The sequence below is a fragment of the Salvelinus fontinalis genome, chromosome 5 (genome assembly GCF_029448725.1).
Source record: "Salvelinus fontinalis isolate EN_2023a chromosome 5, ASM2944872v1, whole genome shotgun sequence".
NCBI lineage: Eukaryota > Metazoa > Chordata > Actinopteri > Salmoniformes > Salmonidae > Salvelinus > Salvelinus fontinalis.
Window position 1 is genome coordinate 24,636,235 of NC_074669.1, and position 19,025 is coordinate 24,655,259.

General features: G+C 43.0%; 1 protein-coding gene across 1 annotated transcript in view; it reads right to left on the minus strand.

The window, feature by feature from the left end:
* The window catches only part of LOC129855365 (PR domain zinc finger protein 5-like), a 64,732-nt gene that overhangs the window by 8,035 nt on the left and 37,672 nt on the right, over positions 1-19,025 (minus strand). The window contains exons 13-14 of the mRNA XM_055922936.1: positions 18,190-18,283; positions 4,408-4,493 (exon numbers count right to left, since the gene is read on the minus strand). Coding sequence (XP_055778911.1) covers positions 4,408-4,493; positions 18,190-18,283 — 180 coding nt within the window. The remainder of the gene's footprint in view (positions 1-4,407; positions 4,494-18,189; positions 18,284-19,025) is intronic.

Consider the following 19,025-nt stretch of genomic DNA (forward strand, 5'->3'; position numbering starts at 1 on the left):
CGTGTCAACAAAACCGACAGGGCATAAATATACAGTACCATGGCCACACACACACACACACACACACACACACACACACACACACACACACACACACACACACACACACACACACACACACACACACACACACACACACACACACACACACACACTTCATGGAAAGCGGTGATTAGGTGGAGAACTTCAGTGGGTAGAGAAGTAGTGCAGAGGCACGGGCAGGAAATGACCTCATGAGAGACCAGGGTGACCATGCTCTTCCTCTCCCCACCCTGAGCAGCTTGGTCCAAGCTCTGAGTCAGTGTACATTTACATGCTCATCGTATCAACACTAACGGCACCTGTCATGTCCTCACAATGTACAGTCAGGAACCCAATCACAGTCTTTCAAAACTTCTCAGACTGTGCTCAGTGTATGCTGTGAGATTGCTATTACATGTGGATGTATTCTAGTCCACCATATACAGCTCTAAGTAGTAATCATTATCCTCCCCAGACTTAAAAAAAAAATCACTGTGGGAGAAGCCTACGTGAGTGTCCTGGAATCTCCTCATGGAAAAAAAGGTCCTCCAGCTTTCATGTTTGCAGAGCGAGACGTTGGCTGGCAAGACAGGACTCCTCTCTATTCCTGGCTGCCTGGCAGAGGTGTGTGAACCTCTATTCCTGGGTGTTACGTTCTACAGCTTGGCTGAGCATGGAGCAGATCAACTAAAGCGTAGCACTGGAGATGGGCAGATAAGCATTTATGGACACCTGGGACTGGTACACCAAATAAAAAACAAAAGTATGTGGACATCCCTTCAAATTAGTGGAATTGGCAATTTCAGCCACACCCATTGCTGACAGGTGTATAAAATTGAGCGCACAGCCATGAAATCTCCATAGACAAACATTGGCAGTAGAATGGCCTTACTGAAGAGCTCAGTAACTTTCAACGTGGCACCGTCATATGATGCCACCTTTCCAACAAGTCAGTTCGTCAAATGTCAGCCCTGCTAAAGCTGCCCCAGTCAACTGTAAGTGCTGTTATTGTGAAGTGGAACCGTCTAGGAGCAACAACGGCTCAAAGGGTAAAGAGGTAAGCCACACAAGCTCACAGAACGGGAACGCCTGAGTGCTGAAGCGCGTAACGCATAAAAATCATCTGTCCTCGGTTGCAACACTCACTACCAAGTTCCAAACTGCGTCTGGAAGCAACGTCAGCACAAGAACTGTTCATCGGGAGCTTCATGAAATAAGTTTCCATGGCAGAGCAACCGCACACAAGCCTAAGATCACCACGTCAATGCCCAGCGTCGGCTGGAGTGCTGTAAAGCTTGCCGTCATTGGACTCTGGAGCAGTGGAAATGCGTTCTCTGGAGTGATGAATCACGCTTCACAATCTGGTAGCCTGACGGACTAATCTGTGTTTGGCCAATGCCAAGACAATGCTACCTGCCCGAATGCATAGTGCCAACAGTAAAGTTTGGTGGTGGAGGAATAACGGTCTGGGGCTGTTTTTCATGGTTCAGGCTAGGCCTCTTAGTTCCAGTGAAGGAAAATATTAACGCTACAGCATACAGTTGAAGACGGAAGTTTACATACACCTTAGCCAAATACATTTAAACTCAGTTTTTCACAATTCCTGACATTTAATCCTAGTAAAAATCCCCTGTCTTAGGTCAGTTAGGATCACCACTTTATTTTAAGAATGTGAAATGTCAGAATAATAGTAGAGAGAATGATTTAGTTCAGCTTTTATTTCTTTCATCACATTCCCAGTGGGTCAGAAGTTTACATACACTCAATTAGTATTTGGTAGCATTGCCCTTTATATTGCTTAACTAGGGTCAAACGTTTCAGGTAGCCTTCCACAAGCTTCCCACAATAAGTTGGGTGAATTTTGGCCCATTCCTCCTGAAAGAGCTGGTGTAACTGAATCAGGTTTGTAGGCCTCCTTGCTCGCACACGCTTTTTCAGTTCTGCAAACACATTTTTTATAGGATTGAGGTCAGGGCTTTGTGATGGCCACTTCAATACCTTGACTTTGTTGTCCTTAAGCCATTTTGCCACAACTTTGGAAGTATGCATGGGGTCATTGACCATTTGGAAACCCCATTTGCAACCAAACTTTAACTTCCTGACTGATGTCTTGAGATGTTGCTTCAATATGTCTATATCATTTTCCTCCCTCATGATGCCATCTATTTTGTGAAGTGCACCACTTCATGTCGATATAGGACTCGTTTTACTGTGGATATAGATACTTTTGTACCTGTTTCCTCCAGCATCTTCACAAGGTCCTTTGCTGTTGTTCTGTGAATGATTTGCACTTTTTGCACCAAAGTACGTTCATCTCTAGGAGACAGAGCCCATCTCCTTCCTGAGCGGTATGACGGCTGCATGGTCCCATGGTGTTTATACTTGCGTACTATTGTTTGTACAGATGAACTTGGTACCTTCAGGCGTTTGGAATTTGCTCCCAAGGATGAACCAGACTTGTGGACTTCTACAATTTTTATTCTGAGGTCTTCGCTGATTTCTTTTGATTTTCCCATGATGTCAAGCAAAGAGGCACTGAGTTTGAAGGTAGGCCTTGAAATACATCCACAGGTACACCTCCAATTGACTCAAATTATGTCAATTAGCCTATCAGAAGCTTCTAAAGCCATGACATCATTTTCTGGAATTTCCCAAGCTGTTTAAAGGCACAGTCAACTAAGTGTATGTAAACTTCTGACACGCTGGAATTGTGATACAGTGAATTATAAGTGAAATAATCTGTCTGCAAACAATTGTTTGTAAAATTCCTTGTGTCATGCACAAGGTAGATGTTCTAACCGACTTGACAAAACTATAGTTTGTTAACAAGAAATGTGTGGAGTGGTTGAAAAACGAGTTAATGACTCCAACCAAAGTGTATGTAAACTTCCGACTTCAACTGTACATTCTTGACGATTCTGTGCTTCCAAATCTGTGGTCAACGCCCGACCTCACTAATGCTCTTGTGGCTGAAGTCCTCACAGCAATGTTCCAACATCTCGTGGAAAGTCTTTCCAGAAGAGTGGAGGCTGTTATAGCAGCAAAGGGGGGACCAACTCCATATTAATGCCCATGATTTTGGAATGAGATGTTCGACAAGCAGGTGTCCACACACTTTAGGTCATGTAGTGTATCTTAGACACACACAATTGCAAATATAAACACAGTAGCATGTGTAGATTTTCCTACATAAAAACAGAAAAGTATGATTAAGGATATTTCATGTGACTTATGGAATACACCATAAGTCATGTCGTAGTAAGAAGTTATTTCCTAGCTCATTTGGAGGTTAAAAACATCCGGCAGCAAAAACAGCTCTCAACGAAAACATATCCAGAATGTTACTGTTATTCCTTCGTAGGGTTGGGAATTGCCAGGGACCTCACATTACGATACGATATGTATTGTGATTCGATTAGGGCTGTCACTGACCCCTCAAAAAAATATTAGTCAATCGAGTCATTTTTTCTTTCAACCAATCAATTGGTCAAAATGTTTAAATATGTATTTTTCCATATATAGACACACCCTATGTATTTTTATAAAATCAACTATAAGTACTAAACTTGTCTGATGCTTTAAGCACGCTGTTTGATTAAATAATTAAGACACGCAAATGACTCAAGAGGGAGCCAGAGATCAAGATAGCCTAACCAGAAAAAATATATATTCCCGACCCCCCTCCTCCCGCTGCTGCTGGCCTTCGCAGATTCTGCCATTACACTCCTGAAGTTGCTGGTAATAGGCTACACCAGCTTTGTAGGTTACACCAATTTATCTTACCATTTCTACCGACCAGTCGACTAAATGGGGTCAGCCCTAGATTCTATACTGCGATTGCGATTTGATGTTCCAAACATATTGCTCACAATGTCTACTACAGAGAGACAAGAGAGAGCAATGAGTAAACGAGTTTTGATCAGTCATTAAATAAAAGCGCTGAAAACATGTTGGCTCACTATTTAAAAAGAAGATGGAGAACAAGCTATAGAATGAAAAATATCAGAGTTTTGGCTCAGGTACAGCCGACTAGCGCTAGATAACACTACCTACAGTAGCAAAAAATAAACTGGGGACTTGGGAGTCAAATATTGATATAATATTGTACAAACCTTATATTGCGATTTGTAACTGTATACATTTTCCCCCATCACTATTCCTTGGCTTTCGTGACTGGTTTTTACACTCAAATACATACAGAGACATACATGTGTGAATACACACACACACACATGTAGGGGTGTGAGGATGGAAAGAGGAGGAGAAGGAGGTAAAGGGAAATCAAACCATTTCCATGTGGCAGAGAAACACCAACACCCCAAACTGTGCCTGGAACAAAGAGAGGAGAGAGTGTGTGGTAGAAGTGGGTGTGGAAAAGAGACTTACCCGAGTGTGTGTGCGAATGTGCATCTTCAGTCCATCATTCTTGCTGAATGCTTTGTCACAGTAAGGACACTGGTATGGCCGCTCACCTAGAGAGAAGCATCAACAGAAGGATCAACACACATCTACGAGAAGGAAACATCAAAATCAATACAGAGCAGATTACAAATACAGTGTGCAGATGCTCTTAAGTAGTTTAGATAAGCGCACATTTGTCTACACACTAGGCAGTGTGCAAAAAACTCTTTGAAACACAAAATACTACACGATGATCAAACACTAGACATACATACATACACACACACACGTTCACCTAAAACTACTATGACCACGGTAATCTTCAAACAGAGCAGATCTAAGCTCAGAGGAATTGGAGGCATGAAGAAAATGTAGGGGGAAAATCCAAATTTTTGCACTGCGGCTGGCCACATGCAGACCCTGATCAAAGTTATCTGTTTCCTGCCGGCCAGGCCTCCAGCTCTGATGCAGCGCCGCAGAGAGACGGGAGGGGAGATCTTCATGTTTATGCCACCCCTGCCCCTAAACTAGAGCTGCTGGCGCTGCCATGCACCGATGCACTACACTGCACTCTGACACTGATGGGGGCCACAAAAAATCTGAACTCATCATGAGGGCCACAGTGGCTCATGGGTCTGCGTACCCACATCCATACCCACATGCAGTCAGAGCCGGTCCTAGCCTTTTGGGGGCCCTTGCGAGCAAAACATTTGAACAGCCCCCTTCTTGATAGCAAAGAAAAAAACGTTTTATACACTTCATTTCCTGCAATTCTACACATTTTGCCATGGGGCGTAGACAGTGCTTAATTTGAGCCGGATCCTGCCGGAACAGGATCTGGCACCTCTCAGTTTTGGACTGTTTCATTCCGGAACTCATTTGCCAGGATCTGGTACCCCTCATGGCATAATTTTTTCTTCTTCACTGTTTGCAATGTAAAAAATTTTATAAAAGCATTCAGGGTTAATTTGAGTTGCCTCCTCTGTAATTCCCCTTCCCACTAAAAAACGTTGTGAAAACGTGCCTGATATTCTAAGAATTGATTTGAGTTAGTCCGGCCCAGGTTTTTGGTTTGCACAACATTGTAGCCTATAGACAAATGCATGTCCATTGCTGTAAGGAGAGAGAGAAGCATGCCTGTATCTCTCACAGAACTAGAATGACATTTACTTTCTATGATCGCTCTCCCTCTCTCTGCTCTGATAGACATTAGCCTGCAACTCATCTCTCCAGCGTTGCATTTATGTACTCATAGCCACGGGAAGGGTTCTGGAGGTTCCGGCAGCAGCCCTGATCAATTAAAATACATTTGCCAAGAAGTTATAGAATTACTGCTGTCTGTTCAGAAAGAAATGTAATAATTCAGAAGACTACACCTGGAGTAGGCCTATAATTTAGTCACAGAAGAACAATAGCTTATTTATTTTTTTTAAATGTGTCTAGCTGTGGATTGTGTGTAGCCCAATAACAGGCCATGCCTACAGTTGGGAACACGTGGCAAATCTGTCAGTGAATAGCATGCAGCCAAAACAGGGCTTTCGCAATATTGCAAATACAATCGTGGGAAAACACAGATTGGAAAGCAAATGGCTCCTGCTGAAAAGAGAAGACTAATCTGCCTTTAGGCTACCAAATATGTTATCAACTTCCAAATAGGCCTATTGAGCAAACAGCATTGTTTTGCAAAGGAAAACAACAGAGAGGCTTTTGACACAAGGGCATCAGCCATCGCTGATGAGTGAGCTGCGCGTCATTGGATGATTCGGTTAAACTGGAAAGCTTTTTTAGGACTATAATTTCCTCCTCATATTGTACAATATGTGTCTCCACACACCTAGGCCTAGGCTATTGATGGATTCAAGACGTTTTTAATGATCTCAGTTTCAGTGTCAAAGTGGCCTGTCATTTCATTAATTTTTTTGGTATTGAAAAAGATTCTGCCAAAGTCTGCAGTCATGTAAAATTATGTATAAATACATAAAAAATGTCAAAATCTTCCCGGACACTAGGCTACAAACTTTTTGTTCCGGCACCTCCCAATTTACAAATGAAGCACTGGGCATAGAGAATACATTGCAGTTTGAACTAATTTCATACAATTCTACTCATTTTGCCATGGGGAAGAGAGAAATGTTTGCAGTTTTTAATAGGATATCTGAGTAAGAGTGACTAACAAAATCGATTACAAGTTTAGATAGGTGGCTAGACTAATTTACCAATCTAAACCATGTTAGGTGACATGAGTGAGGGAATGTCAGTAACTGACATAAGAGAAAAACTGCTGATGCACAGCCACATTTTGAAATTGCTTCTTGTGGATTCATTCTACTATTCTAACTCTCAATAGTAAGTTGGTCCGCGGACCTGTACTGAGCATGAATCTGGTTCTTCTCAAGGCCCTTTTCTCCCTCTAGCCATGCTGCCTCTGGTTGTGCTCTGATGCTTTTCTATGCAGGGAAACCCTTCTCCAGGCTCTAGGTCCTCACAGGAACAACAATTATGAAGAGATTCTATGGTTGTTAGGTTTGGGTCGAGGTTATTATAATGTAGGTGTGTTCTGAGAAGATCCTCACTGGGCAATGATGAAGAAAAGCAAACAGAACTCCCACAAACCTTCTCAGAATCAAATATCCTTTTATCCAGCGTTTCCCAAACTTGGACCTTGGGACCCCAAGGGGTGCACGTTTGGTTTTTGCCCTAACACTACACAGCTGATTCAAATTATCAGCTGTGTAGTTCTAGGGCGAATAACTAAACGTGCACCCCTTGGGGTCTCGGGATCGAGTTTAGGAAACCCTGCTTTTATCTTATTCGAATCAAATTAAATGGTACACACTCACAAATCTGCCTATAGTTTTATGTGAGGAAATAATGATTGATTATTTGTCACACTAATCCATGTGTTCTTTCTAGTGAGAGAAAAGGCCTCACAATCAGTAGTACCGCTTGTCTCATGAAAATAACATAGCTCCAAAGTAAGAACACACTACAACCCATAGTCAGACAGGCCCGGCTGAGCTGAGCCCGGGCCCAGTGGATCAAAGACAGGCCAGCCTAACTCCCAGAGATCCTATCTGAGCAAGCTCTGTACGATGGCAAAGAGGATGTGACAGGCTGTCAGTCAAACAGCCAGCAGACACGTGGATCTATTTACCCCAGAGCTGATCCTCAGCCCAGATAGCACAACCAGCACTGATTACCAACCTATATATGGAATATGAGGTAACTCATATAACCGCAGTGAAAATACCCCTTCCAAAGGAAAATAGAGTGCAATACTTGTAAGGTAGTATTTTGGGGTTCCACCATGGCTACAGTGCCTTCAGAAAGTGTTGAGTAAAGCCCGAATTCAAAATCTACACACAATACATCAGAATGACAATGTAAAAACATGTTTTAACAAATGTTCAAACATTTAATGAAAATGAAACACAGAAATATCTAATTCACGTAAGTGTTCACAATCCTGAGTCAATACTTTGTAAAAGCACCTTTGGCAGCAATTACAGCTGTGAGTCTTTCTGGGTAAGTCTCTAAGAGCTTTCCACACCTGGATTGAGCAACATTTGCCCATTATTCTGTTCAAAATTCTTGAAGAACTGTCACATTGGTTGTTGATCATTGCTAAATAACCAATTTAAGGTATTGCCATAGATTTTCAAGTAGATTTAAGTCAAAACTTGAACTCGGCCACTCAGGAACATTCACTGTCTTCTTGGTAAGCAACTCCAGTGTAGATTTGGCCTTGTTATTTTCCTGCTAAAATGTGAATTCATCTCCCAGTGTCTGGTGGAAAGCAGACTGAACCAGATTTTCCTCTAGGATTTTGTCTGTGCTTAGCTCCATTCTGTTTTTTATTTTATGAAAAACTCCCCAGTCCTTAATGATTACAAGCATACCCATAACATGATGTAGCCACCACTATGCTTGAAAATACAGAGAGTGGTACAACTGTAGTAATGTGATGATTTGGATTTGCCCCAAACCTAACATTTTCTGCAGTGTTACTGTTAGTGCCTCGTTGCAAACAGGATGCATGTTTTAGAATATTTTTCTATTCTGTACAGGCTTCATCCTTTTCACTCTGTCAATTAGGTTAGTATTGTGGAGTAACTACAATGTTGTTGATCCATCCTCAGTTTTCTCCTATCACAGCCATTAAACTCTGTAACTGATTTAAAGTCACCATTGGCCTCATGGTGAAATCCATGAGACGTTTCCTTCCTCTCCGGCAACTGTGTTAGGAAGGACGCCTGTATCTTTGTAGTGACTGGGTGTATTGATACAGCATCCAAAGTGTAATTCATAACTTCACCATGCTCAAAGGGATATTCAATGTCTGCTTTTTAAAAATCCATTTAACAATTGATGTCCTTCTTTGCGAGGCATTGGAAAACCTTCCTGGTCTTTGTGGTTGAATCTGTGTTTGATATGCACTGCCAGACTGAGGGACCTTACAGATCATTTGTATGCGTGGGGTACAGAGATGAGGTAGTCATTCAAAAATCATGTTAATCACTATTATTCATACAGAGTAAGTCCATGCACCTTATTATGCGACTTGTTAAGTAAATGTTTACCCCTGAACTTATTTAGGCTTGCCATAACAAAGGGGTTGAATACTTATTGACATTTAAGCTTTTCATCTTTAATTCATTTGTAAAAAATGTCAAAAAACATACTTCCACTTTGACATTATGATGTATTGTGTGGAGGCCAGAGACAAACAAAATCTAAATTCAGGCTGTAACGCAACAAAATGAAGAAAAAGTCAAGGGGTGTGAATGCTTTCTGAAGGCACTGTATTTTACTGCTTCTAAACAATTGAAGTCAGGAGAATTAAATTCCTTTCACAGAGAATCACAGTAAATTATAGTTAACTAGACCACAACAGTCACGACCAGGTAACACCAATGTATGAAACTCAAGACAAGACTCTTTTGGCTCATTTCTGGGTTAATAGAATCAGGGTATTTTGGACAAAATGAGTCCCCTTAGAATAAGAGCTGTTCCTGCCAGTGTAAATAGAACAGCTCCAGGGGGAGAAGTGTAACAGCAAAATTGTAACTTAATAAAACACCACCTTAAGGGATTGTGTGTGTGTGTGTGTGTGTGTGTGTGTGTGTGTGTGTGTGTGTGTGTGTGTGTGTGTGTGCGTGCGTGCGTGCGTGCGTGCGTGCGTGCGTGCGTGCGTGCGTGCGTGCGTGCGTGTGTGTGTGTCCTTGTGGGTACCACAATCTAATTCCTCCTACACTTTGTTGTAGTCTAATACCTCTTCACTGACAAAAATTTGAAGAGGAAAAAGCGAGTGTTTTAATTAGATAGAGGAGGAAACGATGGAGGAGATGTTTTGCTCCTGTATGTAATAAGGTTAATGAGCTGAGTGTCCCGGGGAGACAGGGAGTTAACATGCAGAGATGCCTATTCAATCAGAGGAACCACAACCACCCAGAGAGAGACAGAGAGAGAGAGAGAGAGAGAGAGAGAGAGAGAGAGAGAGAGAGAGAGAGAGAGAGAGAGAGACAGAGACAGAGACAGAGAGACAGAGAGAGAGAGAGAGAGAGAGAGAGAGAGCGCGCATCAGCAGAGAAATAATCACCCGTAATAAACATTTAGCTCTGTTTGGGGCTAATTCCCCACTGACACAAGCTCAACTCAAATCCATCATGTACTGTACGAGATGATGTGGTTTTGGGTTAAACACTACATTATTGTAGGGCCTTGTCTATTAGCAGACTCTCTGAGAGTGGAACAGTCAGCGAGGGTGCATCCTTTACAGATTCACTCATTTTCAGGGGAGGAAAAACATTTCCAATCTGTTTAAGTCCTCTCTAACTCAAGGATGGGATTCTATTGGTTTGTTTTCAATTTGTGTCTGACCATTTCTTCCAACCCAGTAAATTTTTGCCAATCAAAGTTAGGCTAGCCATCACTTTGCTGTCCTCGTAAACCAGCAGTGGCCACCGAGGTAGAATTGTCACACCAGACATCTCCACAAGGGAGCTAACCAGGACCAGGGAGGGACAGAGCAGTACTGTCCTGTTTCATCCATCCAACATATAGCTTGTAAAGGGATAACAACAGGCCTCGTACAGTACAGAATGATCACGCATTCAGAAACGTGCGGAGACGGCAGCTCAAAATCCCAATCCCCCAAAAATCCTTCTGCTCAATTTCAGTCTCTAGGAGGCCTTTGTTGACAAACAGGAAAATCTGAATCCCAGATGTGCATAGAGACGGAGGAGAGAGAATCTGTCTGTTATGTAGCATGGTAGGGTATCAGGCTAAGGCCTTGGAGAAGGCATTAGTGTGTTCTAATATGGTCGGTTCAGTGTGCTCTGCTCTGCGGCTTAGAGTGCATCCCTCTGGGTAAGAGCAGAGGACTAGGCTGATATACTGATACACTGTACAGACACCCACACCCTGCAAATAGAGAGCTTGGGCAGTAGTCCTCACCATTGTTACAGCAGTACAATGTGCTCGCTACAATCAAACGTACGTACATGTTCAGTAACATTATGCTTCATCCACAGCTGACTGACACACAACCCCAACTCTTTGGCACCGCTCACATCAAACCAGACCAGTTCTCTCTAACACACGCCTGACATCCAGAATAGTCCAAAAAGATCAGCTCAATCCTTTACAGGATACAAACACAGACCAGAAACAATAGCAATCATTTCAGGAATCATTTCCTTGAGCTGGTATGGTTCATATGAGAGGCGCTATGTCCTTTCAGTTGAACACTACCGTAATTGGAAACCATCCACTTATTATCTAGATTGAGTGAGATGGTTTGAGGATTGTGTGAGGAGGCTGGGCTTTGTGTGGTGGAGATGGTAACTGATTTAGCATGCGCTGAAATGGGACACCATCTCCCTGTGACCCTGAGCCTTCCTGCCACCCACCCCCCCACTGTGCTCCTCACACCCCTTGTCTGCTAATCGATCCGTTTGGCACCTCTGACAGTGTGCCTGTGTGTGTGCTTGTGTGTGCGTGAGTGTCTGGTAAACAGATGGTCTTGCTCGTCGCATGCCTGCCACACAGCATTCGTGTTACGGAGAACGCTTTGTAGCTCCAGGCCCTGGTCTGAAAGACATTAGCGCTGTCCATCAGAAATTAATTCCTGGCTTCCTCCAGTCCAGCCAGACATTGGCCCTCCTCGGCCCCTCTCTCTCTCGCTCTGCATGCCGACAGGGGCCACTGTGGTAATGTGATATCGATCCATTTGAGCCGATAAGCGATTTGACTTTGATCAGCCCCAGAAATGCCCAACAACTTTACACTTGACCTTTCTATTATGACCTGGGCCTACAAAGATTGATTTACTTCCTGAAACGTTTCTCTTAAAACTGGCCCATGTGAGACAACCTGTATCAGAGAACTTCACACCCTGCCCTCTACCACACACCCACACACACAATAATGACCCACACTTTTGAAACAACCCTCACCACAAAACTTGTTCAGTGGAAACTACCCCTCAGTAGGTCTCAGTGTGAGAGAGGTGAAGAGGAGGAGAGAAGGAGAGAGTCTCTGTGACAGACTGTACTAGGCATGGGCGGTAACCAGATTTTCAAACCGTCATGCCGTTCTTCTGCCATCCCGAGATTGACGGTATTACCGGCATAGCACACAAGGTAAAAGTAATAGCGAATTCTCATGGATGCTTTTAGCTAAATGCTAAAGAGCGCAAACAAACAAATTGCAAAGACAGGCAAATCCAGCTCCTAAAGTTAACTAGCAGCTAGTATAGCTACTAGCTAAGTGGTCCGTCAGTGTTCCCAGAGGTCTGCCAGATGTACATTTGGATTGCATCTGAATCCCGTTGTGCCCAGAGAGACTACTGCATACTTAACAACTGTGAAGACACTGGTCTCCAGCAGAGTACATGTCCCTTAGAATTACCGATCGTCCTCAGTCCATTAGACACACCACTACTCAGTCTTTTCTGGCCGTTTCGAGGGAAACTAAAGACATCTGCTTCACTGTCTTTATAATGACATGCAGTACAATATCTTTACACACATCATGCAGAGTGATGGGTCAAAGGTGGAATGACTCAACCGTTTACTCTACTCATGTCTTACACGGAGGACACAGGGATTTTAAACCAAACTGCCAATTTATCTCGATTTCAATGACGCCTGTTTGAACAATAACTGCAAAGTTCACTGTTTTACTGTACGTAATATGAGCCAGTCATACATTAGGAACCCTAAATGTTACATTTCCATAAACTGAATCCAAAATATCACACAAAGAACTTCTCTGTTTAGAGACACTAAATAGTTGAACTGGGTGATTCTATAATAGTGACAATTTGTGAGCGACAAACTATGACATGTGCTATGATGTCAGTAACACTCAGTGGGCACTGGGTTCTGTGAACACTTCCTTGGGCGTAAGCACCTTGGTCAACCCCAGGACTGTCATTTATCATCACTGCACACTGTAGAAAACTGTCACACTGACCTATGATCTAGTTATGGTCATTTGCATTTACACCAGTCTTATGCCAACATTAATCATCAAATAAGGGTGGGACTCTCTGGAAGAGTCATACTCTCTGGAATCACCTGTTAATGAGAATATGAGGGAGTCCCCCTCTTTGCTTTAGTTTAGAACGAAATAAGTTATAATTGGAGTTCCAGTCATGGAGTTTGATTGTGAGTGGCAGGGAAGGTTCCCTCCTCTCTAAGGTGAATGATGTCGCCACTCGCCAGGATGCCTTGACATCGTCGGTACTCTCTCGGGAGAAGTCCCACCCTGTCCGTCTGGCTAGTAGAAGGTGTGGGAATCAATCAGCTAAATCCCACTTTACCATGTGTTAGCCAATCCACATCCCAAATGAATGTGATGGCCAAACATATAGACAATTTCCTCATGACCAGTGAAACATTGATGACCAGAGTGTCGAGTGACCGCACACGGAAAATCGCTGTGAGAAAAACCTTACAAAGCATCCTGTGTGATTAGTGTTTACCAGGTAAATAAGTGAAGCTGTGCTGTTCCTGTGTGGGGACACTGTAAAAACAAACAATACCAGGCGTTTAACTTTGTACCATCCAGAGAGACTGTCAACACACAGACCTTTAACCTCAGCTGGAGGCTTCCTTTAAAAGAGATTATTGACAGGAAGAGGAGCCATGTTAAAGGTTTATTTACAGAACTAGCAGCCACATGGACAAAACCATACCTAGTGGAGTACTGAGACAACACTAGTCTTTCAGAACCTTGATTTTTAACTGTACTTAACAAAGCCAACCAGACATCTAGCAATTTACAATCCTCCATCTACCTCCCTGCAGGGAAGTCAAACAACTAGAAGAGACACTCTACCAGTGGAGGCTCCTCATGGGAGGAAGGGGAGGACCATCCTCCTCAGGGAATTTAGGAAAAATGTAAGATAGTTTTAGATAAAACTATACTTCATATATTCACGTCACCAAATAATTGATTAAAACACACTGTTTTGCAAAGAAGGTCTACAGTAGCCTCAACAGCACTCTGTAGGGCAGCACCATGGTGTAGCCGGAGGACAGCTAGTTTCCGTCCTGCTCTGGTTACATTGACTTCAATACAAAACCTAGGAGGCTTGTGGTTCTCACCTTCTTCCATAGACTTACACAGTAATTATGACAACTTCCGGAGGACGTCCTTCAACCAAGGCTCTTGCAGCATGTTGTCCACCCAATAAAATGATCAGAAAATGAATCTGGTACTGAAAGCATAAGCTACAGCTAGGTAGCACTGCAGTGCATAAAATGTGATGAGTAGTTGACTCAAAGAGAGATAATTTTTGAACAGTTTTGAACAAATTCATTTCTTCAAAAATGAAGGAGAAGCGAGAGATGGAGAAAGCTAGCTGTATTTCATAGTTTTTTGAATTTTTACTTTCACATACCGAGAGGGATACTATGTTGGCTAGCTGGCTACCCAACACTGGAACTCTTCCAAATCAAGGTAAGCGTTTGGTTTTATAGATGTATTGCCAACCGGGCCCGCCGGTGTAACTGCTAAACGCCTTTGTGACTGTACACTGTACTGCATGATTGTAGCGGGTTTATTAACGCATTAGTTCTAGTAGCTATGTTGGCTATGACATAATATGGTGACAACGATGTAGGCTGTGTGTAGCGGTTAGCGGTTATGATATGAATGTTTGGCTTGGAAAGGTTTTATCGCCTGGTGATAACTGATGTATTCTGCACTGAATTCCACAAGTGAAGGGAAAGCTGAGATGAGGAGAGTGCCTAGATGCGAGAAGAAATTCTACAACGATCATTCTGTATTGTATGCATGTGGCTGCTATGAAAGTGAACTGTATTTGCATGAGATCAGGGGTGTATTCAATACGCCGATTCTGTATATATTCTTTTCCTAAACAGAAGCAAACGGAACAAAAACCTGAATTTGTCCAATAGACACTCTCGTTGTCAACTGTTGGGACTAATAATTACACCCTAGATCAGCTAGATGCAGGCAAGAGTGTGCAAGGCGGTATTGAATGTGTCAATGTCTGTCACCTTGATTACTCAAATTTCTCTCTACCTGTGCCCCTACATTGTAAACTTTCATTCATAGGCTAGGTTGTAGCAACCTCATGATGGGTACAGGGAAAATTTGTGTATCATGTAGTAGCCTAAACCTATCAATGTTACATTTAACTGGGTAAATGGAATATGAATGACAGTCATCCAACATGCTGTAATAGAAATAAGGCCATGCTCATGAAAAAAAATGTGCCCTCCCTCATCTTAAACGGCACCGACCGCCACTGGACTCTATCCCAATTAAAATACCCCCACCACTGATTCAGTTCATACAGAATCCTTTGTAAGCCCATACTAAGCATCCAATGTATATTCAATGTATTATGCTACACTAACTAAGACTTCAAATTACTCTGGAAAGAACTGTATGCCCAACAAATTACTCATCAATGTGAGAGAACAAAATGAGCATTGTCAATGTTTTTTATGGGAACTACTCACACTTTTCCTCAATCTTATTTTTCTTTACTCAAGAAACAACAAAAGCTAGGGCGAGTGAGTTCTGGGCTATTGAATGAGAGGACAGATTTACAGCCAGTCGGGGTCAAGGGTCATCCTGCTGGATGCTTTCTTTGGAGTGGTCTTTTCTCTCCTTCCTCCTTTCTTTCTTTGAGGTGTCCCCTCCGCTCCCACCCTTCCCCCTGCATTCCCCCATGGCCCGCTCTTTTGTTTAGATATAAATACAATCAATCAGACTCAGCCATGTCCCACACTGCCACACACACAAGCACATACAGTGCACTTGGAAAGTATTCATTTCCACATTTTGTTACGTTACAGCCTTATTCTAAAATTGATTTATTTGTTGTTTTTTTACCCTCATCAATCTACACACAATATCCCACAATGACAAAGCGAAAACTGTTTTTTAGATTATTTGCTAATAAATTAAAAAAACTGAAATATCTTATTTACATAAGTATTCAGACCTTTTGCTATGAGACTCGAAATTGAGCTCAGGTGCATCCTGTTTCAATTGATCATCCCTGAGATGTTTCTACAACTTGATTGGTGTTCACCTGTGGTAAATTCAACTGATTGGACATGATTTGGAAAGGCACACACCTGTCTATATAAAAAAACAAGCCATGAGGTCAAAGGAATTGTCCATAGAGCTCCGAGACAGTATTGTGTTGAGGCACAGATCTGGGGAAGGGTATCACAACATTTTCTGCAGCATTATAGTTTCCCAAGAACACAGTGGCCTCCATCATTCTTAAATAGGAGATGTTTGAAACCACCAAGACTCTTGCTACAGCTGGCCGCTCAGCCAAGCTGAGCAATCAGGGGAAAGGGCCTTGACCAGAGAGTTGAGAACCCGATGATCACTGACAAAGTGCTAGAGTTCCTCTGTGGAGATGGGAGAACCTTCCAGAAGGACAACCATCTCTGCAGCACTCCACCAATCAGGCCTTTATGGTACAGTGGCCAGACGGTAGCCACTCCTCAATAAAAGGCACATGACAGCCCGCTTGGAGATTGCCAAAAGGGACCTAAAGTCTCAGAACATGAGAAACAAGATTCTCTGGTCTGATGAAACCAAGATTGAACTCGGGCCTAAATGCCAAGCGTCACGTCTGGAGGAAACCTGGCACCATCCCTACGGTGAAGCATGGTGGTGGCAGCATCATGCTGTGGGGATTTCTTTCAGCATCAGGGACTGGGAGTCTAGTCAGGATCGAGAGAAAGATGAACAGAGCAGAGTACAGAGAGATCCTTGATGAAAACCTGCTCCAGAGAGCTCAGGACCTCAGACTGGGGTGAAGGTTCACCTTCTATCAGCACAATGACCTTTAGCACACAGCCAAGACAATGCAGGAGTGGCTTCGGGACAAGTCTCTGAATGTCCTTGAGTGGTCCAGCCAGAACCCGGACTTGAACCCGATCTAACATTTCTGGAGAGACCTGAAAATAGCTGTGCAGCAACTCTCCCCATCCAACCTGACAGAGCTTGAGAGGATGGGAAGAATGGGAGACACTCCCCAAATACAGGTGTGTCAAGCTTGTAGCATCATACCTAAGAAGACTCAAGGCTGTAATCGCTGCCAAAGGTGCTTCAACAAAGTACTGAGTCTGAATACTTATGTAAATGTAACATTTTCGTTTTTTATTTCTAAAAAACTGTTTTTGCTTTGTCATTATGAGGTATTGTGTGTAGATTGATGAGGAAAAGGTCAAGGGGTCTGAATACTTTCTGAAGGCACTGTACATATGTATGCACGTATGCAGACAATCCCCCCCACACTCTTTATTTTATGCTTTTGGAACCTAGAGGATGAGTTGATCTGAGCTGGCAATAAGATGGTGTTAGACTAAGTCCTTAACAAAATAGGTAGGACTAGGTATTAGGCTAATAAATATATGAGCAAGCTCATTAAAACTGTCAAAAGGCATTTTGATTGCTTAATCATAGTCTAGAGCCCTGATTAGGTAGCTATGATTGGAAGATGAGACACGGTTAATTAAATGGGATGGTGGTCAGTGATAGCAGTGATGGTTGTGATAGTGATAGATGCACTAGTGAGGATGTGATAGCAGTGATGGTTGTGATAGTGATAGATGCCCTAGTGAGGATAGCACTGATTGTGTACTTTGGATCTCAATGGCAGAAAAGTCTGGGGAAAATCGTTAGTACTAAAGCTGCAAACACATTCCCGAGATGAAGGGATTGGGGAAAGAAAACAACCATTGTTTGTTGGGAGCTACTTAGTTTGAGATGATTTCAGCTGATGTATCTGTGGCATGAAAACAAGATGAGTGGACTGGAGTGAGGATTCAATCTCAAATACAGGGAGGGCAAGAGGAGGATAGGGAGAGAGCAGGAAAGATAGGTAGGGGAGAGTCTCTAAGTGGGAGAAAGGCAAGTGCCAAACAGACAAGTAGATGTAGAGAAACAGAAAGAAAAGGAGGGAGGGAGTAGGGGGTAGATGGAGTGTGTGTGACTGTGCCAGGTCTCTGCACTAGTCTGTTGGTAAGGAAACAGACTGGAATGTGTGGCTCTCCAGTTAAAGGCAATTTAATGAACATCCACTCTGGGATACTGTTACCATTCTGGGCTCTGGGGGAGCAGACTGGCCTTGTGTGGATCTGGTAGACTAGATTGGTGTTTATCTTACACCGTTTTATGTGACGTTCAATGACAGTTGATGAATTTAACTAAAAAATGATAATATATTTGAACTTGTCTTGTTATGGCAGGGCCACTGACCTGTATGGCTGCGGATGTGGACCCTCAAAGTGCCGTTGCTGGCAAACTTCTGTCCGCAGTATGGGCAGATCTTCTCCTTTTCCCCTGTGTGCGTCTGGTACGGCAAAGATCAGAAAACATATTGTTGGTATTTAGGAAAGACAATTGTAACATTCAGTGGTACATCTTTCCCTCATTACAAAGCACATGACGATCACTGCTAGAGCATACCCACCACTTGAATACTATGAGCTCTGCTAAAACTCTTGGATACTAAACAAAGAAACTTTGAAAGGTTCCATTCCAGTTAAATGCCCTATGGTTATATGCCATTTACAACGTTTTTTAAATAAAGTGTTGGATAAGCTGTCAAAGTTGTTTAATATATATTGTCACTCAAAAGCTACAAAGCCTCAAAGCCGACCCCCTTTCAGGGTGTATTCAAGGGTGGTCTTCTGACAAATATTTGATGTCAGTCATTTAACCAGAGATCTGCTCAGCACTGGGAGTGCCCACTGAGGGACCAGACCTCCCTGGTGCTAGGCAGGAATCTGCATGCTGCTGATAGAGCTAGACACTGCTACTAAACACTGGTGTTCATATGAACTGTACAGCTCTCCAATTGGAACTCTACACGCTCTGAATTCTACAGCTCTCCAATGGAAACTCTACAGGCTCTGAACTCTACAGCTCTCCAGTGAGAACTCTCCAGCTCTCCAATTGGAACGCTACAGGCTGACTTTAGGGTGGTTTCAGTCTCTCTGCGGAAAGCTGGATTAAAGAATCCAAACGATTCAGCAGGCCTATCATTAGAGTCAAAGAGCCAGGAGGTTGAGGGTGAGGAGCAGGGTGGAGAC